At 50.9% G+C, this 19,220-nt stretch overlaps 9 protein-coding genes across 9 annotated transcripts; 4 read left to right on the forward strand and 5 right to left on the reverse strand.

Annotated features, from left to right (window-relative positions):
* Nucleotides 1-45: 45 nt before the first annotated feature.
* CC77DRAFT_1094348 (E3 SUMO-protein ligase PIAS1) lies at nucleotides 46-2,827 on the forward strand. Its single transcript, XM_018529730.1, has 4 exons — nucleotides 46-572; nucleotides 644-1,281; nucleotides 1,338-1,443; nucleotides 1,498-2,827. Exons 1-4 carry the CDS (start codon nucleotides 428-430, stop codon nucleotides 2,331-2,333), a joined length of 1,725 nt encoding a protein of 574 aa, XP_018386579.1. The 5' UTR covers nucleotides 46-427; the 3' UTR covers nucleotides 2,334-2,827.
* A 35-nt stretch (nucleotides 2,828-2,862) lies between these two features.
* Nucleotides 2,863-4,062, reverse strand: CC77DRAFT_961852 (hypothetical protein; the record flags this gene model as incomplete). Its single annotated transcript, XM_018535630.1, has 2 exons — nucleotides 2,863-2,982; nucleotides 3,034-4,062. 2 exons carry the CDS (start codon nucleotides 4,060-4,062, stop codon nucleotides 2,926-2,928), a joined length of 1,086 nt encoding a protein of 361 aa, XP_018386580.1. The 3' UTR covers nucleotides 2,863-2,925.
* Nucleotides 4,063-4,183: 121 nt separating this feature from the next.
* On the reverse strand, nucleotides 4,184-6,166 carry CC77DRAFT_1094350 (FAD-binding domain-containing protein; the record flags this gene model as incomplete). The annotated part of the gene is made up of 2 exons (XM_018529731.1): nucleotides 4,184-5,869; nucleotides 5,919-6,166. The coding sequence occupies 2 exons, from the start codon at nucleotides 6,164-6,166 to the stop codon at nucleotides 4,432-4,434; spliced, it is 1,686 nt and encodes a 561-aa protein (XP_018386581.1). The 3' UTR covers nucleotides 4,184-4,431.
* A 985-nt stretch (nucleotides 6,167-7,151) lies between these two features.
* Nucleotides 7,152-8,580, forward strand: CC77DRAFT_934140 (hypothetical protein; the record flags this gene model as incomplete). The annotated part of the gene is made up of 8 exons (XM_018534367.1): nucleotides 7,152-7,299; nucleotides 7,355-7,380; nucleotides 7,430-7,466; nucleotides 7,520-7,590; nucleotides 7,640-7,662; nucleotides 7,714-7,873; nucleotides 7,925-8,028; nucleotides 8,079-8,580. 8 exons carry the CDS (start codon nucleotides 7,152-7,154, stop codon nucleotides 8,578-8,580), a joined length of 1,071 nt encoding a protein of 356 aa, XP_018386582.1.
* Nucleotides 8,581-8,752: 172 nt separating this feature from the next.
* On the reverse strand, nucleotides 8,753-9,973 carry CC77DRAFT_853966 (hypothetical protein). Its single transcript, XM_018533438.1, has 2 exons — nucleotides 9,925-9,973; nucleotides 8,753-9,586 (listed from the first exon to the last, which is right to left on the reverse strand). The coding sequence occupies exon 2, from the start codon at nucleotides 9,499-9,501 to the stop codon at nucleotides 9,055-9,057; it is 447 nt and encodes a 148-aa protein (XP_018386583.1). The 5' UTR covers nucleotides 9,502-9,586; nucleotides 9,925-9,973; the 3' UTR covers nucleotides 8,753-9,054.
* A 520-nt stretch (nucleotides 9,974-10,493) lies between these two features.
* CC77DRAFT_1030782 (hypothetical protein) lies at nucleotides 10,494-11,498 on the reverse strand (the record flags this gene model as incomplete). The annotated part of the gene is made up of 3 exons (XM_018526613.1): nucleotides 10,494-10,577; nucleotides 10,626-11,128; nucleotides 11,180-11,498. The coding sequence occupies 3 exons, from the start codon at nucleotides 11,496-11,498 to the stop codon at nucleotides 10,494-10,496; spliced, it is 906 nt and encodes a 301-aa protein (XP_018386584.1).
* A 2,804-nt stretch (nucleotides 11,499-14,302) lies between these two features.
* Nucleotides 14,303-15,789, forward strand: CC77DRAFT_1094353 (hypothetical protein). Its single transcript, XM_018529732.1, has 2 exons — nucleotides 14,303-15,357; nucleotides 15,423-15,789. Exons 1-2 carry the CDS (start codon nucleotides 14,623-14,625, stop codon nucleotides 15,648-15,650), a joined length of 963 nt encoding a protein of 320 aa, XP_018386585.1. The 5' UTR covers nucleotides 14,303-14,622; the 3' UTR covers nucleotides 15,651-15,789.
* A 514-nt stretch (nucleotides 15,790-16,303) lies between these two features.
* On the forward strand, nucleotides 16,304-17,815 carry CC77DRAFT_854049 (hypothetical protein). The gene is made up of 3 exons (XM_018533439.1): nucleotides 16,304-16,717; nucleotides 16,817-17,103; nucleotides 17,164-17,815. Exons 1-3 carry the CDS (start codon nucleotides 16,568-16,570, stop codon nucleotides 17,708-17,710), a joined length of 984 nt encoding a protein of 327 aa, XP_018386586.1. The 5' UTR covers nucleotides 16,304-16,567; the 3' UTR covers nucleotides 17,711-17,815.
* Nucleotides 17,816-17,919: 104 nt separating this feature from the next.
* On the reverse strand, nucleotides 17,920-19,007 carry CC77DRAFT_1094355 (hypothetical protein; the record flags this gene model as incomplete). The annotated part of the gene is made up of 1 exon (XM_018529733.1): nucleotides 17,920-19,007. Exon 1 carries the CDS (start codon nucleotides 18,862-18,864, stop codon nucleotides 17,920-17,922), a length of 945 nt encoding a protein of 314 aa, XP_018386587.1. The 5' UTR covers nucleotides 18,865-19,007.
* Between the last annotated feature and the right edge of the window lie 213 nt (nucleotides 19,008-19,220).

Genomic DNA, 19,220 nt, shown 5'->3' on the forward strand with positions numbered 1-19,220 from the left:
AATTTAGTGGCAAAGCGATGCAATCAAGGCCGGCCCGTGCCCCAGTCGCGTTCTTCGCCTAGTTCCAGGTGACGCTGACTTCGGTATATACCCAGCTTGGAGATGCGCTCGCCGCGAGAGCCGCCGCCTACGTCGACGGCCATATAACCCACAGAGTCGCATTGTGGCCTCCCCGTCTGCTGGCCGCCCCCGTCCTTGTTCCGCCCGCGCCTGTGTTGTTGTGCGCTCTGTGTCGCCGCCTGGTTCTCGGGAAGTTGCGACCAACGCCCTTCACTGCCTTCACCTCACCCGACGTCGCCTGCCAGAAGAGACTGCCTCAGACACCCGGCCCCAGATGCCTTCGCGAGATATTCTGCACCGGTAGCGCCTCACTTGCAACCTCCGACATTGCCAGCCCTCCCGACCTCGACCGTGACGGCAGCACACCATGGCGTCCAGCCTGCAGCAGATGGCTGCCACCATCACCGAGCGCTCCAAGACCCTCATAAACAACGACCTCAAGAAGATCCTCAAAGAGGAGGGCACCTCGCAGACGGGCAACAAGGCTGCACTGCAAGCCCGCGTCATTGGCCGTACGTCTCTCCGCTCCCTAACCCCGGGGCCCTGCTGTCGCCTCGACACCTGCTAACTTCACCCTCGCCAGTCATCGCCAATGCAGTCTCCAGGAGCGATACCGACCTTTTGCGCCGACTGCAGTACCGCGTGCAACACCACGGAGAGGCGCCTCCGCCAGCCACGACTAGTCCCGTCGCCTCTTCATACTCGCAGCCGCCTGCGCCCGTTGCCAACGGCTACAGCATGGCCAACGGGTACCAAAACAACGCCGCATACCAGCCCTACCAGCAGCCCCAGCAGCCACCCATGCCGCCCCGACCAACGTATTTCTTCAAGGACAGCCCTTTCTTCGAAATTCGCGAGCTCGTGCTGAGCAATATGTCTTTGGACGCTTCGCCAACTCATCGTGCCACCATATCGCGGAATCTTACCCTCAACGAGAACCAGTCGGCACGCCTAAGAGCCGATTCGTCCCTGCGATTGCTGCTCTTTTCTGCGCTCGAACAGCCCCTGGCTCCCTACTCACGTCTCGATATTGCGTTCCCATCTCAAATCGAGGTCAAGGTCAATGACGAAGAGGTCAAGGCGAACTACAAGGGGCTAAAGAATAAGCCAGGCTCGACGCGTCCTGCAGACATTACTGATTTTGTACGCATGAAGATCGCCAACCAGCGTAACAGCATCCTCATCACCTACGCCCTGACTCAGAAGGCAAGTCGGTCGGAGGTTTCTTATTCCGTCAGCGCCCTGAAACATGACCTCAAGCTGACTTCGAAATCCAGAAATACAACCTGTTTGTCTACTTGGTCAGAAAGTTTTCTGTCGAGGAACTCACAAAACGTATCAAGCAGCGCAATGTCATCACTCGTCAGTCGGTGCTGAACGAAAGTATGTCTTCGCACCAAGCATCTAGGGCACGCGGCATTACTAACCGTATCGCAGTGATGAAAAAGGCCAATGATCCGGACATTGAAGTCGGATCAAGCGTCATGTCGCTAAAGGACCCCATCTCTACCTTGCGCATCGTCACCCCATGCAGGTCAACGGTGTGCACGCATAACCAATGCTTTGATGCCGACTCATTCCTGCAGCTCCAAGAGCAGGCTCCTACATGGACATGCCCAATATGCAGCAAGACGATTTCGTATGAAGCCTTGGCCGTCGATCAGTACGTCGAGGAGATTCTGAGCAAGGCTCGGAATACGGACCAAGTCACCATCCAGCCAAGTGGAGAATGGTCTACCGAAAAGGATGTGAAGCCCAAACAAAATGGGCACCATGACGATAGTGATGACGACCTCATCGAGATACCAGACTACCGTGTACAGGCCATCAAAACCGAAGCCGCGCCAACACCCACTTCGCTCAGTACCCCTCCACTGCCTTCTCGGGAGACTTCTACTGCCCCACGGTCTGCACAGAAGAGAAAGTCTGAGGTGGTGGATCTGACTTTAAGCGATGACGACGAGCCAGTAAGACCAACGAAAAAGGTAGCGTACACTACCCCCAATAGCCTTCCTGATCCGCACCGTCGGTATCATTTACCTCCCCTTGGTAGTCACTCCGCTGCCCATAGTCGTCCACTGCCACCAGCCTACCACAGTGGGTCCCACAGTGGGTCTCTCAGCATGCGCTCTGATTACTCCCGGCCTCCATCCACACCTCCACCACGGCATGGGTATCAATCCTATCGACCAGCACAGCCCGCTTCGCGGCCCAGCTATCCCGGACAGGGTACTTCCTCCTACCCTACCTACCTCGGCTCTTCTTCCCCCTAAACTACATGTTGCGCGTTCTTTTGTATCTTTCATTTTTGTACGACTAAGGTTCACCAGCTAACACTACCTCGGGTTTGTAGGGCAGAACAGGGACCGGATGAGGTAGCATAGCACCCACCTAGGCAGCCCACTTCGCCACGGACCGTTGCGCCGTGGGCAAGCCGTGTAGGCTGATCAAGTGAAGTTCCCTACATGATCCTCTCATCTCTTTCCTAAGTTGTCAAGAGAATTTAGCGCGAGGCGTTTGGGAGAGGCTACATTTCATGATCTATCTGCTTATGGCGTACAACACTGATTGGGGGCATTGAGGATACCACCGCATGGGAGATTTGCATGCATTTTGAAAGCTCACACGAACGACTTTCTGCGATGATGAGAAGAGAGTAGAAGCTGCGCGAGGCGAAGGAAGGGAATGTGGAGGTGCTATTTCATGTAAAATCGTGTAGCAATGACGTCTTTTGACCTCCGTCATATTGAATAATTTCAAGTCGACCTAGACTGATGTTTCACCGTGACAGAACTACCTAGCCCTTGGACAACTGCGAGTCGAAGTGCTTCATTGTTGGATACATTTTCACTTTGTTCTAAACTTCTATGATCTACTTGCAAGCTTGCGTGGTTGACCCTTTGGCTTCGACGCTGTTGCAGGCTCTGATGTGTCGCCATCAGATTTTGGTGCTTCACCTTCAGGTTTTGACACGCCGTCCCCAGATTGTGATCCTATTTCCTGTTCACGCTGGGCTAGAGCCTTTTCCCTTTCATCCAGCTCGGCCTGTCGCCGATCAAGCTCACTTTCCCGTTGATCAAGCTTCTTCTCTCGTTCGTCCAGTTCCTCACCATTTTGCGTGTCGGGTCTCCCGGTAGCATCCGATGGCTCTGTCTTTGCTGATTGTGCTTCGCCATCTTCCTGCTTTGCATTCAACTTCCGTGGCTTCTTACGACCCTGTGTGTCACTTTTTTGCGTCGAATCGCTCTTTGATGGCTCCGCAGGCTGGCTTTCGCTGGGCTTCGAGTCTGAATCTCCACCGCCAGCTTGAGCGCCAGCCTTTGCTGCATCCGATACCTCTTTCTGATCCGGCATCATGCCCTTCGCACTTTCCATCCAGCCTTCGTCAATCTTGCCTCCACCTCCTTCGCTCTTGAATTTTTCAAGCTCTTCAGTGCCAGGCATTTCTTCCTCATTAGCCTGTCCCACCATCTTCTCTAGCGTCCTCTTCTGCTCCTCGCTTGCTGCCCATTGTGGGATCCAGCTTGTGAGCTTCTTCATCCCCTCTCCGGCTACTTTGCCCATATTCACCCATGGACCATGGATTGCCCCTGTAACTCCGCCCAATCCGGCTCCTATCCCACCGAGAAGGGTCGAAGAGATGCCGCCAACTAAAGTGCCTGTTATAGCACCCAACGTAGCTCCAGGTGCGACACCAAGGCCCGTGCCCGCTGCCATCCCTTGGAAAGCACCTGAACGAAGATATTTCGCCGTCTTTCCGAATGACTCGGCCTCGATATGGGCATTTGTAGCCTCTTCTGTCAGTCTTTGTCGTTCGTCCGGATCACTGGCGGCGGCCGCTGCATCTTTCAATTCTTTTGCTTTCTTTTGTGCTGCAAGGGCAGCGTTCGCGGCTTTTCCAGATTCTTGCCGCACTTCCTCTTCTGAAACGGCAGGCTTCTTGGACTTTGAGTCGTCTTGGGACTTCTTGTCTCCATCTTTGTTTAACTTCTTTGGAGGCATGATTGTGGTTGTCGTTTTCGCAGTTGTAGCTGCTGCTGTACGTATCGTGTAAGCAACCCCTACCGGCAATGTACGTCATCGTCGCTAGCCCCACCAGAGAAGCCTGAATTGCACGCGTTCAAGACGCGTCACGACCGCCCCAAATTTCATCCTCCATGCACGCGTGCTTTCCGCTTTATAGGCACAGTTAGTATCACTACAGCTGTTGACACATCTTAGTCGATTGCGATGCATAGCAGATTGCTCTTGAAGAAATTACTCGACACGTCGGGACGACTGCCTCATCGTAATGAAGAAGTCGCAGATATATGATGGCGGGATTGAACAATGTACGAAGTTCAATACTGACACTGAATAGGACACTATCTACTAAGCGCGACACATCCGACCGTCCGTCTGAACCGTCCACGCCTCGCTACCGACACCAACCGTGGCGTAGAATAGACCAGAGGGATCCCATTTCTTCTTGATACTCAACAACTTGCCGTAGTTCTCTCCCCAGAATGTATCAGCGAAGTTTGGTTGACGAAAGTCAGCCTCGTTCACATATGACCCACTACCCGGTGTCGCAGCCTCAACAAGAGGAACGATTTCATTTGTCATCTTCTCCTGGACTGCAAACGCTTCCGACCACGGAGCTGTGAAGTTCCACGGAAGCGTCAATGTCGCGTGCACAATTGCCTTGCGCCAGGCTGGGTGGACTGAAGTCGTCTGCTGCGAGCCAAAAGACTTCACATCTGTTCCTACTCCGATCCAGGTCACTCCCTTTTCCACGACAGCCTTCCAGGTCTCAGTGATGTTGCTGACGACGCTCCGAGGAATCAATCGGGTACCGTACTGGGCAATACCTACTTGGATGTTCCCGAGTGGAAGAGGGCCAAAATATTTGTCGTAGTGCTCGTAGTACGTGTCGAACTCACTGTACTCAGCAGTATAGTTGACACCTTTGGAGTCCAACCTAGCAACGAAAGGCGCGAGCATGGCCTTGACCTCGACCTCCGTCTTGTTGTAGGCGTTAAGTGGGGAGATCATGAAGAACGAGGACGTGAAGTAATGGACCACCATTGCTCCGGCATCTACCATTGCCGGTAACTCTTCGTGGAATGCTTGGATAGCATCATAAAACACATCCTGGGCATTGTCCGTTGTGAAGAACGATAGCGAGACACCACCAAAAACAGCCTCCTTGTGTGCCTTGACAGTCATCCCAACTACAATACCATACGTGCTGCCACCACCGCCATTGAGAGCCCAGTACAGATCTGAATTCTCCTTGGGGTTCGCGTTAACAAGCTTTCCGCTGGCAGTCACGACTTCCCAGTTCAAAACATTGTCAGCAGCAAGACCAAAGCTGGTACTGATGGCCGAGTGCCCACCACCTTGGGTGTAACCGCCAGCAACGCCGACTGTAGGGCACTCGCCTCCAACCACAACTAAGCCCTTGTCTCGGGAAGCAGCCATAAGCTCGAATCCCTGAACACCGGCACCAATCTTGAAAGCTGGGCCGTTATATCCTGAGCCCTTGTATGCTGGAACGTGGGTAATGTCCTTCAGATGATGTGTCCATACCGCTAGTGAGCCCGCGCCGGTAGAGCGACCCAGATAATCATGGCCCGTGTTGCGGATCACAAGGCGAATATTCTTAGATGCAGCGAATGCGATTGCTTTTTGGACGTCTGCAGGTCCAGAAGCATCAACGGCATAACGGACGTAGTTGCCAAGCTCACACGGGCGGTCTCGAGGCTGAAAGGGATCGCAGCTCTGGTTGGCGAAGAAAGGTGCCATCACAGATGAGGACGATTCATAACTAGCTGCCTGTAAGTACGACACTTTGAACACATACGATCGGTACCTACTGGATCTTTTCGTACTGCCACTGACTCTTCAGGCTTTCGCAAGTCGCGTTATCAAAAGTCGAACCGTGACAGGGTGCGCCAAGTGGTACGGTAGCCACCAAACGCCCGCCCACTGTCTTGTTCAAACTGTTCCAGTCCGATTGCGAAGGCCATGACTTGTCTCCGGGGAATGATTTGCATCGATTTGGGGTTGGATTGGTGGCAGAAACAACGCTAAGAAGCGTGAGAATGAAGACGAAGGAATGCATGACAAGGGCCCTGGGAGAGGAGAGTTTCGGCGACCTGAGGGATATCAATCCGCAAGACATACGGGTTAATATAAAGAGAAATTCAGGCGCCTTGCATGCACCGCGCCTCATGGTGGCGACAAGGCTAGAGTAGCTGTGGGACTACAAATCTAGTCTCCGGTGAGATGGGCCGTCCCGGTACCGTGCACCATTCTACGACCGTTGCGACTAATTTCATCGAATCCTTCTCGTCGACAAGAAGTAATTACGACGTCGAAAGCGTCCATGGTCTGTAGATGGTCGATAGAAAGAGACGCTTCGTCAATGTGGACACACAGCTGATGAATGAACATGAACATCTCAGAATTACTCTGCTCGCATAGCACGGCGTAACTGCCATGGACGCGGTCAATTGGTAGTTGGGGCCTGCATCTATCAACAGGGATCTTTCCAAGCTTTCCTCTATCGAGGAACATCCGATGCAACCGACTATTTCACCGCAAGGGCGGGTCGGCGGCTCTCCAGACGAACTGCAATCGTCCCATCCCGTCTTTCCAGACCCTTAAAACTAGGAGATATTTCACCGAAGGATGCCGAAAACTATTCCCGTCGCAGTTACCAATATGCCGTGATATAATAGTCTAGCTCTGACAAGAAGGTGTCTTGTATACGCCAACGCCTGAGCTGCTTTGCAACCATGTGCATTAACAGTTAGCCTGCTATAACTTCGGAGAATACTGAGAGTATTCGCACGTTTCACCTCATATGAGGTTTTACTCTTCTCTCGACCAAGGCATGCCTCCCTGACCAGTACAAGATGGACCGGGTAAAGTCCATGCTCACCCCCACGTCTGTTTCCGACCTTGTTAGTGACCAATACGCCGGGATGCTCGGAACAATGCAAGTATTGGATTCCAAGACCTAGTAAGAGGAGCAATGTTTTTGCGATGGTGATGCGAGAATTCTACAACAACTGGAAAGAAATCACCATAGAGAGGCCAGAGCGATGGGTTGGACCTACAATACTCCGGACGATGCCGCCAACGACGGACCACATATCACTGCTGTCGCAATCATCTTCACGGCCTTGTCACTTTCCATCCTGTCCCTTCGCTTTTACGTGCGTGGTTGGATGATTAAGGCAATTGGAGCTGGTACGTACCGTGATAGGGAACATGCTTTCGACAGATAACTAACGATTGCTACTAGACGACTGGATATTGATCGCGACTTGGGTCAGTAGCTACACTCTTTGCTGTAGCATTGGAACTGACAATTTAACAGATAGCGTCCTGCGGCTTCGCGGTTGTGACTATCGTCCGTACGTTGATTGAGCGGGCTGCCGCGACACTGCGACTGACTGCGTGATATCAGAAACCAAATGGGGCCTTGGACTAAAACATCTGGACGACATGCCTATTCAAAACCTATACAACTTCGGACTCGTAAGTACCACAAGTTCAAGTGGAGAAGGCCCGGTCCTAACCAAACCAGATGCAGTACATGGGTGCACCATTGTGAGGCGAAGCGTACGATACGATATCGATTCATTTAGCTGACTATCAAAGCTACATAACCAGTATACTCGGCTTCAAACTAAGTCTGCTGTTGACGTACCTACGTATCATGCCGAAGGGTGTGTCGCGTAATGCTACGATCGCCGTAATAGTTGCATGCATACTCTTTCATCTTTGCTTTCTCATTGTTCAGACGAACCTCTGCCAACCGGTAAGTCCCACTACCCTCCGTGACCCATAGCATTCTGCTGACCCGACCAAGGCCGCGAAACAATGGGACCCTTCTATCACCTGGGGTCAGTGTCTGCCAGCCGTTCCCTTCTACACCAGTATGGCGTCCTTGACTATCGTATTCGACGTTATAGTGTAAGCAATTCACTCGCAACTGTCGGCAAAAACTTACTCCAACTCAATAGCATGTTCCTACCCTTTCCCGTTCTCCTCAAAAGCCACATCCAGAAGCGGAAGAAATTCGCCTTACTCGGACTCCTCGCTCTAGGCACTTTCATCACAATTATCCAAGTCCTACGCATCCGAACCGTTCGAAACTTAGCCAACTATCTCGACTCAGGCAGTCTGATTATGTGGTCGACTGTAGAGAACAATTTGGGTATTATCGTCGCTTCTATCCCGACGTTAGCACCCCTGTTCAAATACTTCGTCGAGAAGACCCAGAAGAGCTCTAATGGCAACTCTGCGACGCGATCGCGGTCTATGTACGGTTTGAAGTCGAGACGCACTACGAGACAAGGCTCTATCCCGCTAGGTAGTGGTGTCCATCAGGCAACGCACGTTTCTGGGCCTTTTGAGGGAGGGAGCGAGGAGTTTATTATGGGTGATATCGCTGCTATAACGAAGAAAACGGAAGTCACTGTTTCTTCTCGTGTTCGCGAGGAGTCGGACAGGTCGGGAAAATAATCATCTTCCCTTGCGGGCAATACATGGAAGATACTGTGGTTCGATTTCTTCTTTAGCACCATTATATAAGCAGTTTTCATCTACAATATTATGTACGTCGAAGCTGACTTCATTCCTTCATATTCATTGTAAAAGTGTCTCATTATTTCAGCGTCAAGAGGAGAGAACGTTAGATCATGGACCGTGTTTTGTTATCGAGCCTTGCTATAGAATGTTGTAATTCATGACACAACAACAAAAGTGCGCGTCATTTTAGACACAACCAACATCGAGTGGAAGAACAGTATACCTGATCTGATGATGACAGGATAGCGCATGCACTGGTGATCCGTAAGGCAACACATACGGTCAGACGGTTAGATTCTTTGGAAGTTTGTTCGCACATCGCTAGCCTTGTCCGGCATGGAGACACCCATTCCTATATCTGGTGAGCGACCAAAGGACGACAGTTTTGACTTATACGCGTGTGGTAGGCTATCTCTGGCTACCACAAGCAGCAGACAGAGGATAATCAGAATTCCTGCTTGGAGACGGCCATAGCGCTTCGTGGAAAACCCCCCATCTTAGGACAAAACGCGTCCAACTCTCTTGCCAGTCTTTTTCCCATGTCCCATCATTCATCGATGAAACATGTATCCAACATATACAGGACTTTTTACCAATAACATACACCAACTCGAGTCGGTGACTCTCCTCCAAATCAGGGAAGAAGAGGATCAAGGCCTTTAAAGTCGGAAGATGGTGTCCGAGTAATGAGAGGCGGTCATTGTAGGCGGAGAGTTGATAGATCTCTTTGTATATGTGGAAGATGAAGTTCAGGACTGACTGGCGCGGGTAGTCTTCTTCCGTAGCGCAGTAGTCAATGAGTCCGGTGACTTGGGCCAACCTGGAGTCGAGATCACGGCTCGCATCTGCTACCATCCGAGACAATGGATTGTAGTACCGAATTGTTCATTCTTCAAGCTTTCATCGAACAATTTGGATTCCCAATCAGTTCTGCCTCGCACTAAGATATGTTACTTTTGTATCGATGAGGTGACAAGTGCAGAAGATGGCGGATGGCGCACACTGAACTACTATGGTAAAAGAGGCGCCTTGTGGTTGGTTATAAAATGATAACTCGTGCCAGATATCATGCTTAGTTGCGTCTAATGAGCTGGTCAGAGCCATTCAGAGCGTGTTCAGAACTTTGGAGACAGATGTAAACTTACGTGGCACTCACTTGTAGACTACGAAAGTGAACTGACAAAGTGAGGAATTGTTAGACGCGTACCTCGTACATCCAAAGATACCCAGAACGGAGGGTTTCACTAGAAACTCAGCGAAGCAAAAGAATTGACCTACCATGGAAGCCATTCTGTGACTCGTCTGTAATCTGAAGAGTAGTAGTCGGCTAACGTCGAGTGGTCAGAATGATAAGTTGTAGTGGTCGTCCACCTTCGTTCGAGACTATGATGTCGATACTCCGTCGCGAAACAACGCACTGATGTAAAGCTTTGATAGCAGAAACAAGCTGATCATCCCCAAGATGGAAGGAGTGCTCGAGATACAAAGTTTGAAAGAGGGATTGCTGCCTGAACATTTGTCAAAGCGGCGCATTCGCCCTACACCCGTGCACCAATATCGCAAGATTCATATAAACGTTGAACAGCTGCCTTGCAGCGCAAGATGCTCTCAAAGTGGCCAAAGGACCAGACGGCATAAAAATCTTCTAACGAATAAGCAAGCAGTGATTGAAAACGATTTAAATACTACAGCAAATTGGGTATGTAGACGCCAGAACTTCTCCAGAAAAATGAAGCATTGGTGGCTCCTGTAAAGCAAAGTCTGAAATATATGAATGCAGTCAGATGATCGTCCGAATCAGATGAAAGACGGGGATAGCAAAAGCGTTGCTATCACGAAAAGACTGGTCATGACAATGGCATGATCGGAGGCTCCGGACCTGCCGGTACTACGCCGTTACCAACAGTCACAGCTGAGTATCCTTCCTTTATCTGGTAAAGTCAGTACTGTTATGTCGTTATTTGGGGTTCTTTTCGTACCAAGTCGAAATGGGTTGTGGCCCGGAAGGCGCCACCCGTTTCAGGCCCATCGCTCCAGTAAAGACGCCTCAACCAAGCATGGAGACGCGGATAGTCTAGACGTATCATCTTCTTGTTGCATTTAAAAAGAGTGTAGTATGCAACGTCAAAGCGAATGATTGTCGTGTATAGTCGAATGTCGGCCTCGGTGATGTATTGTCCAAAAAGGTAAGGGTAGTGCTTAGGCTGTGAGAGGTGGTCTTCAAGGCGATCAAGGGACTTGAAAAGCTTGCTGACATGTTCATCATAGGACGCCTGTGAGGTTGCAAAACCAACTTTATACACACCGTTGTTCACTGTGTCATGTACCCATGAAAGCAGCGAATCCATCTCCGTCAGGATGTGCGCAGGTCTGAAGCCCGCCACTCCTTTGTTGATCTCGCGACGTTCCGGGGGTAGAAGAGGATCGAAGGCATCGAACAGCATATGAATGATCTCGGCGGCTTCGTTGTTGACAGCGGTACCTGAGCGCTGTCAGTCTGTAGGCCATTACGCTAACTCTCGGGTGTTTTCACCATTAAATGTATCCCAAAGCAAAGGGACCGTGATTCTGCCATTGTATTTTGGGTCCGCCCTCAGATAGATCTCTTTCAACCACTTTGCACCATACACGGGGTCTCTCTCTGGCCCGCTACGCCCAGAGAAAAACCATCCATGCGCTGCATCCCTTCCATCGACCTCTACCAGGTCTAAGACATCTCCCAGTCCCTTCAATGCGAAAACAATGGCCGCTCGGTGTGCCCAGGGACAAATGTAGTTGAGGTAGAGTACGTATCGGCCCTTTTCGGCAGGAAAGCGCGCGGATGGAATCCTATCTCGGAACTGCGAAGGCATGTGGTTCCATTGGCTGTTGACGTCAACAGGGTCGCGAGGTAATGGCTTTGCAAAAGAATGTCAGTAAGCATGCACGGTAAAAGAGGACAGGAAGGAAAAGCCTAGTCGAACCTTTGAAACCGTCATAGCCGGTGGCTTTATAACTCGTCGCTGATGCTACGCAAACTAATTCCGAACATATCCTGTCTGCAAATGGGCAGCCCATGACGTTTTCTTAAAGACCTGAGCCCTTTACCGCCGGCGTATTGTGATTACAAAACAGCAGAATGCGGACAAGGGTAACGTCTGATTAGTAGGAACTACCTACGCGTGAGCGTCAGCCTCCGCGGATCAGAAAACACGCCAAGTAAATTGCCGAGTTGCAGTCATCGCTACTAAGAGCCATGTGGCGATGGTGTTGTAGGTGATTGATAGTTCCTGTCAAATGGCGAGATGGATTCCATTGCAGACGCGGTCGACGAGGGACGTGAAGGTGAGCTCGTGCCATGCATCCCCGCCGATCAGCCGAGGCTCGCTTAGACGAAGGTTTAGTTTCACTTCGTCGCACGGTATCCGCTCACCTTTTTCAAGCCCGATCCGTTCTGCTGCTCTAATTCGTGTCGCAAAGCACACAGCCGTATGGCTTCCTGCAATGATTTTGTTGCCGTCCTACCATATTGATACTATTGGCGGACAAGACCGTTGGTGACGTGGCCGAAATGATTGGCGCCCTCTCCTAGTCCCAATAAATACCACAGCCCGGACGGATTAGCTGATTTGCGGTTCTGCAAGAGATGGAAACACGGCAACTCGGACGTTCAGTCATCACTATCCGATGATAATTTACTAAGAGGCTTCGAGAGTCGCATGCTTGGTACTCCGTCCGTACAACGATCGGTAATCCCACTTCCTGAAGGACCCAACGAGCGAAGTATGCGATCTGCCATTTACGAGGTCGTTTACGAGAGGCATACCTATCTGCATGCACCAAGCATATCGTCAGAAGAATTGGCCGCACTCTCGTCCGCTTGTGTCAGTCTGTGCACTTGTTGGCTTTCCGGCGTCGCCTGTACTCACGTCAGAAGATGCGATTAACGAATCACCGCGTAGGAGGCGGGGTACGTCGATGTGGAAGCGAGGGAGGGTATGAATGCAGTCCATCTGAGGATACTATCTATACGGCATCAGGCTGAAGGGCGCGCCTATTGCTAATGGTTGCGCCCTCTATACACTTGCCAAGAGAAATACTACCATTCATCGTGCAAGCCGAGCTTTTTTACTTGGTCTATACAACATCTGCCGGATCTTTGGAGAGGGAGGTTTGAACATCGTTGACAACTATAGGTGAGACGCTGCAGCAAGGGCCATTAGGTCCGGATGCCGATGTCAAGCAAGACATGCAAACGATTACGCACGATGACATTGATGCCAGATGAGACCAAAGTTCCACCCTGCTCCGTTATGGAACTGTAGACTATCTGAGCGCATACACAATCTGCCATGTGAATGGATACATTACTTTGCATATCCCGCACTGACTCTTTTGCTTCTGGATCTTGATACCTTGGTCGCGATTCCACAAGAAATTTGTGTGTTTCAAAGCCCAATCTTGCGCATACAGGTTGTGTATGCGAATTACTGATTGCATTGTCATGGCAGCAAAATTCGCTCGTTGGCGTTCACTTTCCCGGTAGGTATGAGTATACAGCGCCGATCTGATTACTCATATTTCCACGCTATGTCCTGATGTACGACGAGGGCCCACTTTAACAAGAACGCCAAACATCTTCTGGAAATGCGTTCAGGCCATCTCATTTGCTGGAGCATACGCCCGTAAAATGGGTGGAGGCCCAAGTAGGAGTCGGAATATGCTTGATTCCGTGCTTGAGGCTAATGTCATCAACAGCCGAAGCTATGTTGAGTGACATGACCTCAGTTCTTCGATTAATCTCCGTGATAGTCGCGCGCGTACCACACAAAGTGGAAAGCATGTGATATCGATCGACTGAAAGGTCGTACACTGACTACACTGCATACAACATAGGCTGCAAGCACTCGCAGGAAATACTATGAGTTCAACAATGGCGCAAACATGCACACACAGCCATTCGCTTACTCCTTGTGCGACATGAATTGTTCTCGCCGCCCGTTCAAGCCAGTTCCAGAAGTCTGTCAAGGCAATACGCTGTCTCCAGCATTGGACTAGTAAGATCAAGTCGTATTTCTGCTTTCACCAAAGCACTGAGATGGAGTAATCCCAAAGATCTCTCTGCTTCCTTCTTCGCCTACAGAAAAAATTTCAGCAATTTGGGTGCCGTTCCCTGTATCCACGCTGGTGCGACATCTTTCAATGTTCCGCTGTGTCCTTGAGGAGCCAGTCGTCGATAGGCCATTATAAAGCATACATTCGGATATAGCCGAAAGATGTCCGTACCAGGGGAACAACTCAAGTTCTGTAGTGGAAGGATAAAAACCGACCTCTAAGGTCAACTATAATCCGACCCAGAAATCAATTATGTGTTATCCACATCTGGATACTACACTACCATAATCAAGTTCAGATCTGCCTGGCGATGTGCAACGAGCACCACTGATTGGTACAATCAGCCCGCGTTTTACATTCAGTATGTAACATGACGATATAAGAGACGATGCCAGTATTATGGACGGCTCAAAGTCTTCCCAAGCGTGTAAGTATATATGCGCTGTCCATCACGAGATGCATGTGTTTTTTACTACGTCAATATTCCATGGCCAACCCGATTTGTGCCTGAACTCCGTCACAAGGAAGTACGATCGCTATCGACCTTTTGTGGAAGTTGATGGTTTTGACGGCTATATTGACAAACTAACGAGCTGTTTGCCGCGGCCCTACTCGAGGCCTAGTTATCTACCGAATCATCACCCGAAGCTCTTGGTCCCCACCAGCATGCATTTGACTTCCCCAGATTTTCTCCTCAATTCGTCTGTTCGCAATCCACTATTAATCTACATTGATCGTCTTGGCACTTTTATCCTTGTTCGTGTATGATGGATAGGGCAGATCGACAATGGTGCGGTCGACTATATAAGACATGCACATTGAGAGAGCAATTGCTAACATAAGGTTCTGAATATCCACTGACCTCGAAAGCTCGCCATCGACATGCTTAATTCTACCCTTCTATCGTTACTTGGCATCGCGCCCAGCTTTTTCGGTAACGCTCTTGCACAGACTTTTACGCCGGCACCTGGCAACTTCCCAGCCAAAGGTGATGGTGACTTCGCGGGTGGCATCTTCAGCATCTCCCTCGCTGAGCTACCTAAATATGCTGGCGCGGGTGGAACCGGACCTGAGGCTCCCAAAGGCAATGGTGCGAAGACATCTGGCTCAGGACCCTATCCTGCACAGATGTTGACCGACTCTTCGCTACCGGGACACACAATCTTCGCGCCTAAGACTCTTCCAGCCGGAAATCTCAGTCTGCCTTTCATTGCATGGGGCAATGGAGGATGCGGCCTCAACGCAGGTATCTACGAGCGCTTGTTAGTAGAAATTGCTAGCTACGGATACATTATCGCCGCAGACGGCACGCCCACGGGCTCTGGTTTCCAATCTGGTCAACAGTCCAAAGTACAGGACATGCGGGACTCCCTGAACTGGGCGTTTGCAGGCAAAGCGACGAAATACGGAAACGTCGATTTGACCAAAGTCACGACTGCAGGCCACAGCTGTGGGGGCCTGGAAGCCATGTCGACGGCGTACCGTGATGAGAGGGTGAAGAGAATCATGCTATTCAACATTGCGATATTCCAGGATGACAGGAGGTACCTACTCAAGGAGATCAAGGTGCCAATCGTATATCTCATTGGAGGGCCGAAGGATATGGGTTATAATACTGTGAGTCTGTCTTTCTTATGTTTTGGTCTTGATGTAGTCCAATACTAATACTGAAAATACGATAGTCGGCTAAAGATTATGCGCTTCTGAACGCGGGGCTTCCCAAACTCAGGGCCAACCTCGATACTGGCCATGACGGGACTTTCGCCGCTACAAATGGTGGCAAACAGGGTAAAGCAGCTGTGGCATACTTGGAATGGCAGTGGAGAGGTAACGCGACTGCTCAAGCATACCTACTTGACGGCGGTCTGGAGAAGGACAACTGGATTGAAGAGCATGCCAACTGGGTATGAGATTCGTGTCGCTGTTCATGTGCACTGAGGAATCTGTGGCGATGAAGCATGCTGGCTCACCGCGAACAGTTGAGAGAGAGAGTATGAGTGGTGCGCAGATGAAGTAGGAGTGAGTTTATTCTCCAAAATGACACCGGTGAACAATTCTGTCTTGGCGCAATTTTCGAGCTGTAGTGCGATGGCTGTGCGATGGCTGTGGGCTGTAGAGCTGAATGAACACGAAGTCACATGGTCTAAGCAAGGCATAATCGGCAACCGACCGCCTCGCAAAGCCCAAAGGCATCCAGGTGAAATGCTGGAAACTTGGACATGAAAGCGATACTATAAGTTCGTTCGGGTGTGCCAGTGCGCGCACAATTAGGCCGGTCGGAGCCAACGTCATCGCCATCACCCAGCAACGAGCGCGCCAAAGCGTAGCCAGGAACGCCCTTCTCTAGCCTCTTTTCCGCCTAAGTTGCTCGCTACCCGTTCTCGACCCTCTATTAATAACCACCAGCGACGCTACACTCTGGTTGCCGGGTTAGGTACAAACCCTGCAGAAGCGAAGAGCGGGCTGCGCGGCGGGGACGCGACTGGGTGGTTTGCAGCTTCGGGATCCACCAAGCAGTGAGGCTGAGACTCGAAAGGTGTCTGACATAGCACTCCATCCTTCCCTCGTTGCCGTACGAGTCTACGACATTCTTTGACAGTTTCTACGTCTCCTTGTGCACACGACGCGACAACGCTTTTGATATTGTTTGTTGTTGGCGGGCATTTGCATATCGCAGAGAGCAGACTCGGAAGCACCGAAGCCACCCGTATTGACGTACTCGTAGGGCTGAGTGAGCTGTCTGTTTACGCTCACCCTTCCCGGCTTTCCGCCCCCTTCCACACATACCAGGACTTTGAGGATCTGGATACACACAAAGACGAACGATATGCGGATACCGCAGTCATATATTCAGAAGTGCAAGGTGGTGGCACATGTTTTCCAGGCCATCTTCGTCTTCATAGCAGCATGTCTGACCATCGCCGTTATGACCAAGGACGGAGATATTGGAGGGGCTACTAGGTATTTCTTTGCTATGGTAAGTGACATCCTTTCCTGTGCGCTTTGTGTGCGACGTCGTCTTGAAGACCGGTCTATCGCGACAGCATGGAGAAGGCTAACAGAAGACTGGCTATAGTGCTTCCTATCCATACCCGCCATCATCTACCTCACAATGGTACCCATGTGGTCGCGCGCCCAACGCTTCGCCTCCGCCTACGCTTTCCTCGCTGTCGACGCTTTATACACTATCCTTTGGTTCGCGGCCTTCATTGCGGTGGCTATGTGGAACGCCCACGGTATCAAGGAGGGAGCCAAGAAGGAGAAGATTTCGGATGATGACCGGAATTGCACAACATTCCTTTATGGAGACGAGGCCAAGTGCAAAGTCAGCAAGGCTGCTGTAGGTGTAGGTGTCATGGTGTTGTAAGTACTTTTCATTTTCTACCTGTGAATCATGTCGCAACACCTACTAACCCTCCGTAGCCTCTTCTTCGCCATCACAACGGGCGTATCCGGCTATTACCTCCACAAATATCTCCGTGAAGGCGTCATGCCCTACCAATCCTCCAAGGAGAACACACACTACGCTTCCGGCGACTCCGCCTACAACAATCCCAAAGACACAACCTGGTCCACTGAAATCGAAACCGCAAACGGTCGCGACTCATCTGATTCCCTTGATCGCCGCACAGATCGTGGTGGCAACCAAGAAGAAGACGAATATGCGCTGCTACACAGCACAGAAACAGATGAAGGCAGACACCCTGGTCGACCACTGAGTTGGGGTGAGGACAGGAATGGAACTTATGGCGGTGGTGGCAGAACCACTGTTCCTCCATATGCGGAATACAGGGATAGCGGCAGCATAGCTGCTGGCGTGGATGCATTAAGTCCAGGCGGTTATGAAGAGTATAGGAGAGAGGCCAGCGCGGGGCCTTTGGGTGGCATGGGTATGGAACGACAACCCAGCCACGTCAGTCACGCTGGGAGTGGGTATAGCTTTAGTGGCGGGCCAGAGCGCCTGAATTAAAGAGGCACGGTCGGGGGAGAGGCGTTGACATTGAGTCATTCTTGTTTATGAGTGCTTCTCTTGTTACAGAGTTGCTAGATCACATTGCATTGGGCTTATGGTTGGGTCTGGCGTCATGTTTGAATCTCTTGCATTCCTCGTCTTGCGCTTCAGCGAACTGCTTTTACGTATGAATACTCATCTCTTCGCACCAAGACTTGTGACAGCAACTAGCGCTTCGCGAAACGTTGGACGAGTTCTAGATCGCGTTCGTGTTGCCCACCGATCGTGTAGAACCAATATGCATCTTGTTTCCTCCACCACCGGTTTGGTAGATAGGCTTCAAGCATGTAGTATTCATCCCGCTGATATGGAAACTCCAAACTCGGCGGTCCGTGTTTGGCCAAAAAAGCATCCGTCTCTTCAGCAGCCTCAGCAGCTGTCATGTCAACATGGACTCGTTTGTTCCCTCTGTTCTTCGAGTGCCGCCATATGGCGCGAACGGTGGAATCAAGGTGCCGTTGCAGGATGACGGCGTGCCATAGCGAATTCTCGATGGCTTTGCGAGCGATACGTCCGTGGCGCGCTACCAGCTCCTTGTTCCACTCTGGTATCTGCCCACGCGGTATGATGGGGAGTGGGGTTCCAGAATCGAGATAGTCCTGCCAGTGCGCAAAGTCCAGGACTAGCCCTAGATTATTCCACGTCAGGATGCAGGTGAGACAGGTGCACAGCTGGTGTGCATCTGGCGATTGAATGTGTTGGTACGGGCGATTGTGTATATTAAGCTGCTTCTGACGCGCGGGGTCGACAAGGAGGGGTTGTATTGCAGGGTCGACGTCGGCGAGGAGCCTGGGCGTCGGGAGGCATTTGATGAGTATGCTGTAGCGCCGTGCGATGATGGCGTCGCCGATGATATTCGCGTTGGCTTTGACAAGGCTCTGGAAGCGGCGATTGACTAAGCTGAAATCGATTACGTCGCAGGGGCGGAGATATTTGAGGCTCTCGAGAATGAGCTCGGTAGGCAGCTTGGTAATGTTCACAATGGCATCGCGTTTCTGCTGTCTCGTAGCATTCTTGCGCTTCATGCGCTCCGTCTTCTTGTTTTTAAGGGTGAGGGCTGCCGTCTTGTCTTCAAGTGGCTCGTCATCGTCGCTGACAGCATATCGTGGCATAATTTCGAGATGAGACGGAAGGCATCAGAGAGTGACGGCACGCATGTCCCAAGGCAACCCCCGCACAGCCAATCGGGTATAAGCAAAGTCCGCTTCGTCTGCATGTAGGCTATTACGTAGCACCATGTTCGCCACAAAAGCACGCGACTCTCACCACGATTTTACCTCCAGCAACTAAGTCCACTTTGATTGGTCACATTCTGAGCACATCGGCCAAACTTCAACATGGCGTCATGCCTCATTTCTAAGCAGAGGACCATACATAAACCCCATTAATTCAATTGTTTCTACCTTTCCGTTTGTATCACAGCTGAACCATCCCTATGAGCATTGCTAGGAGACTTGCACCCTGTATC

The sequence above is a fragment of the Alternaria alternata genome (assembly GCF_001642055.1).
Source record: "Alternaria alternata strain SRC1lrK2f unplaced genomic scaffold CC77scaffold_9, whole genome shotgun sequence".
Classification (NCBI taxonomy): Eukaryota; Fungi; Ascomycota; class Dothideomycetes; order Pleosporales; family Pleosporaceae; genus Alternaria; species Alternaria alternata.

Bases quoted from the DNA above. Each gene is read 5' to 3' on its own strand.
- CC77DRAFT_853966 (XM_018533438.1), bottom strand. From the start codon at position 9,501: ATGGTAGCAGATGCGAGCCGTGATCTCGACTCCAGGTTGGCCCAAGTC.
- CC77DRAFT_1094348 (XM_018529730.1), top strand. From the start codon at position 428: ATGGCGTCCAGCCTGCAGCAGATGGCTGCCACCATCACCGAGCGCTCC. The intron at 573-643 runs GTACGTCTCTCC...CACCCTCGCCAG, and splicing joins GCAAGCCCGCGTCATTGGCC to TCATCGCCAATGCAGTCTCC. The intron at 1,444-1,497 runs GTATGTCTTCGC...ACCGTATCGCAG, and splicing joins TCAGTCGGTGCTGAACGAAA to TGATGAAAAAGGCCAATGAT.
- CC77DRAFT_854049 (XM_018533439.1), top strand. From the start codon at position 16,568: ATGCGGATACCGCAGTCATATATTCAGAAGTGCAAGGTGGTGGCACAT. The intron at 16,718-16,816 runs GTAAGTGACATC...GACTGGCTATAG, and splicing joins CTAGGTATTTCTTTGCTATG to TGCTTCCTATCCATACCCGC. The intron at 17,104-17,163 runs GTAAGTACTTTT...AACCCTCCGTAG, and splicing joins GGTGTAGGTGTCATGGTGTT to CCTCTTCTTCGCCATCACAA.
- CC77DRAFT_1094353 (XM_018529732.1), top strand. From the start codon at position 14,623: ATGCTTAATTCTACCCTTCTATCGTTACTTGGCATCGCGCCCAGCTTT. The intron at 15,358-15,422 runs GTGAGTCTGTCT...AAAATACGATAG, and splicing joins AGGATATGGGTTATAATACT to TCGGCTAAAGATTATGCGCT.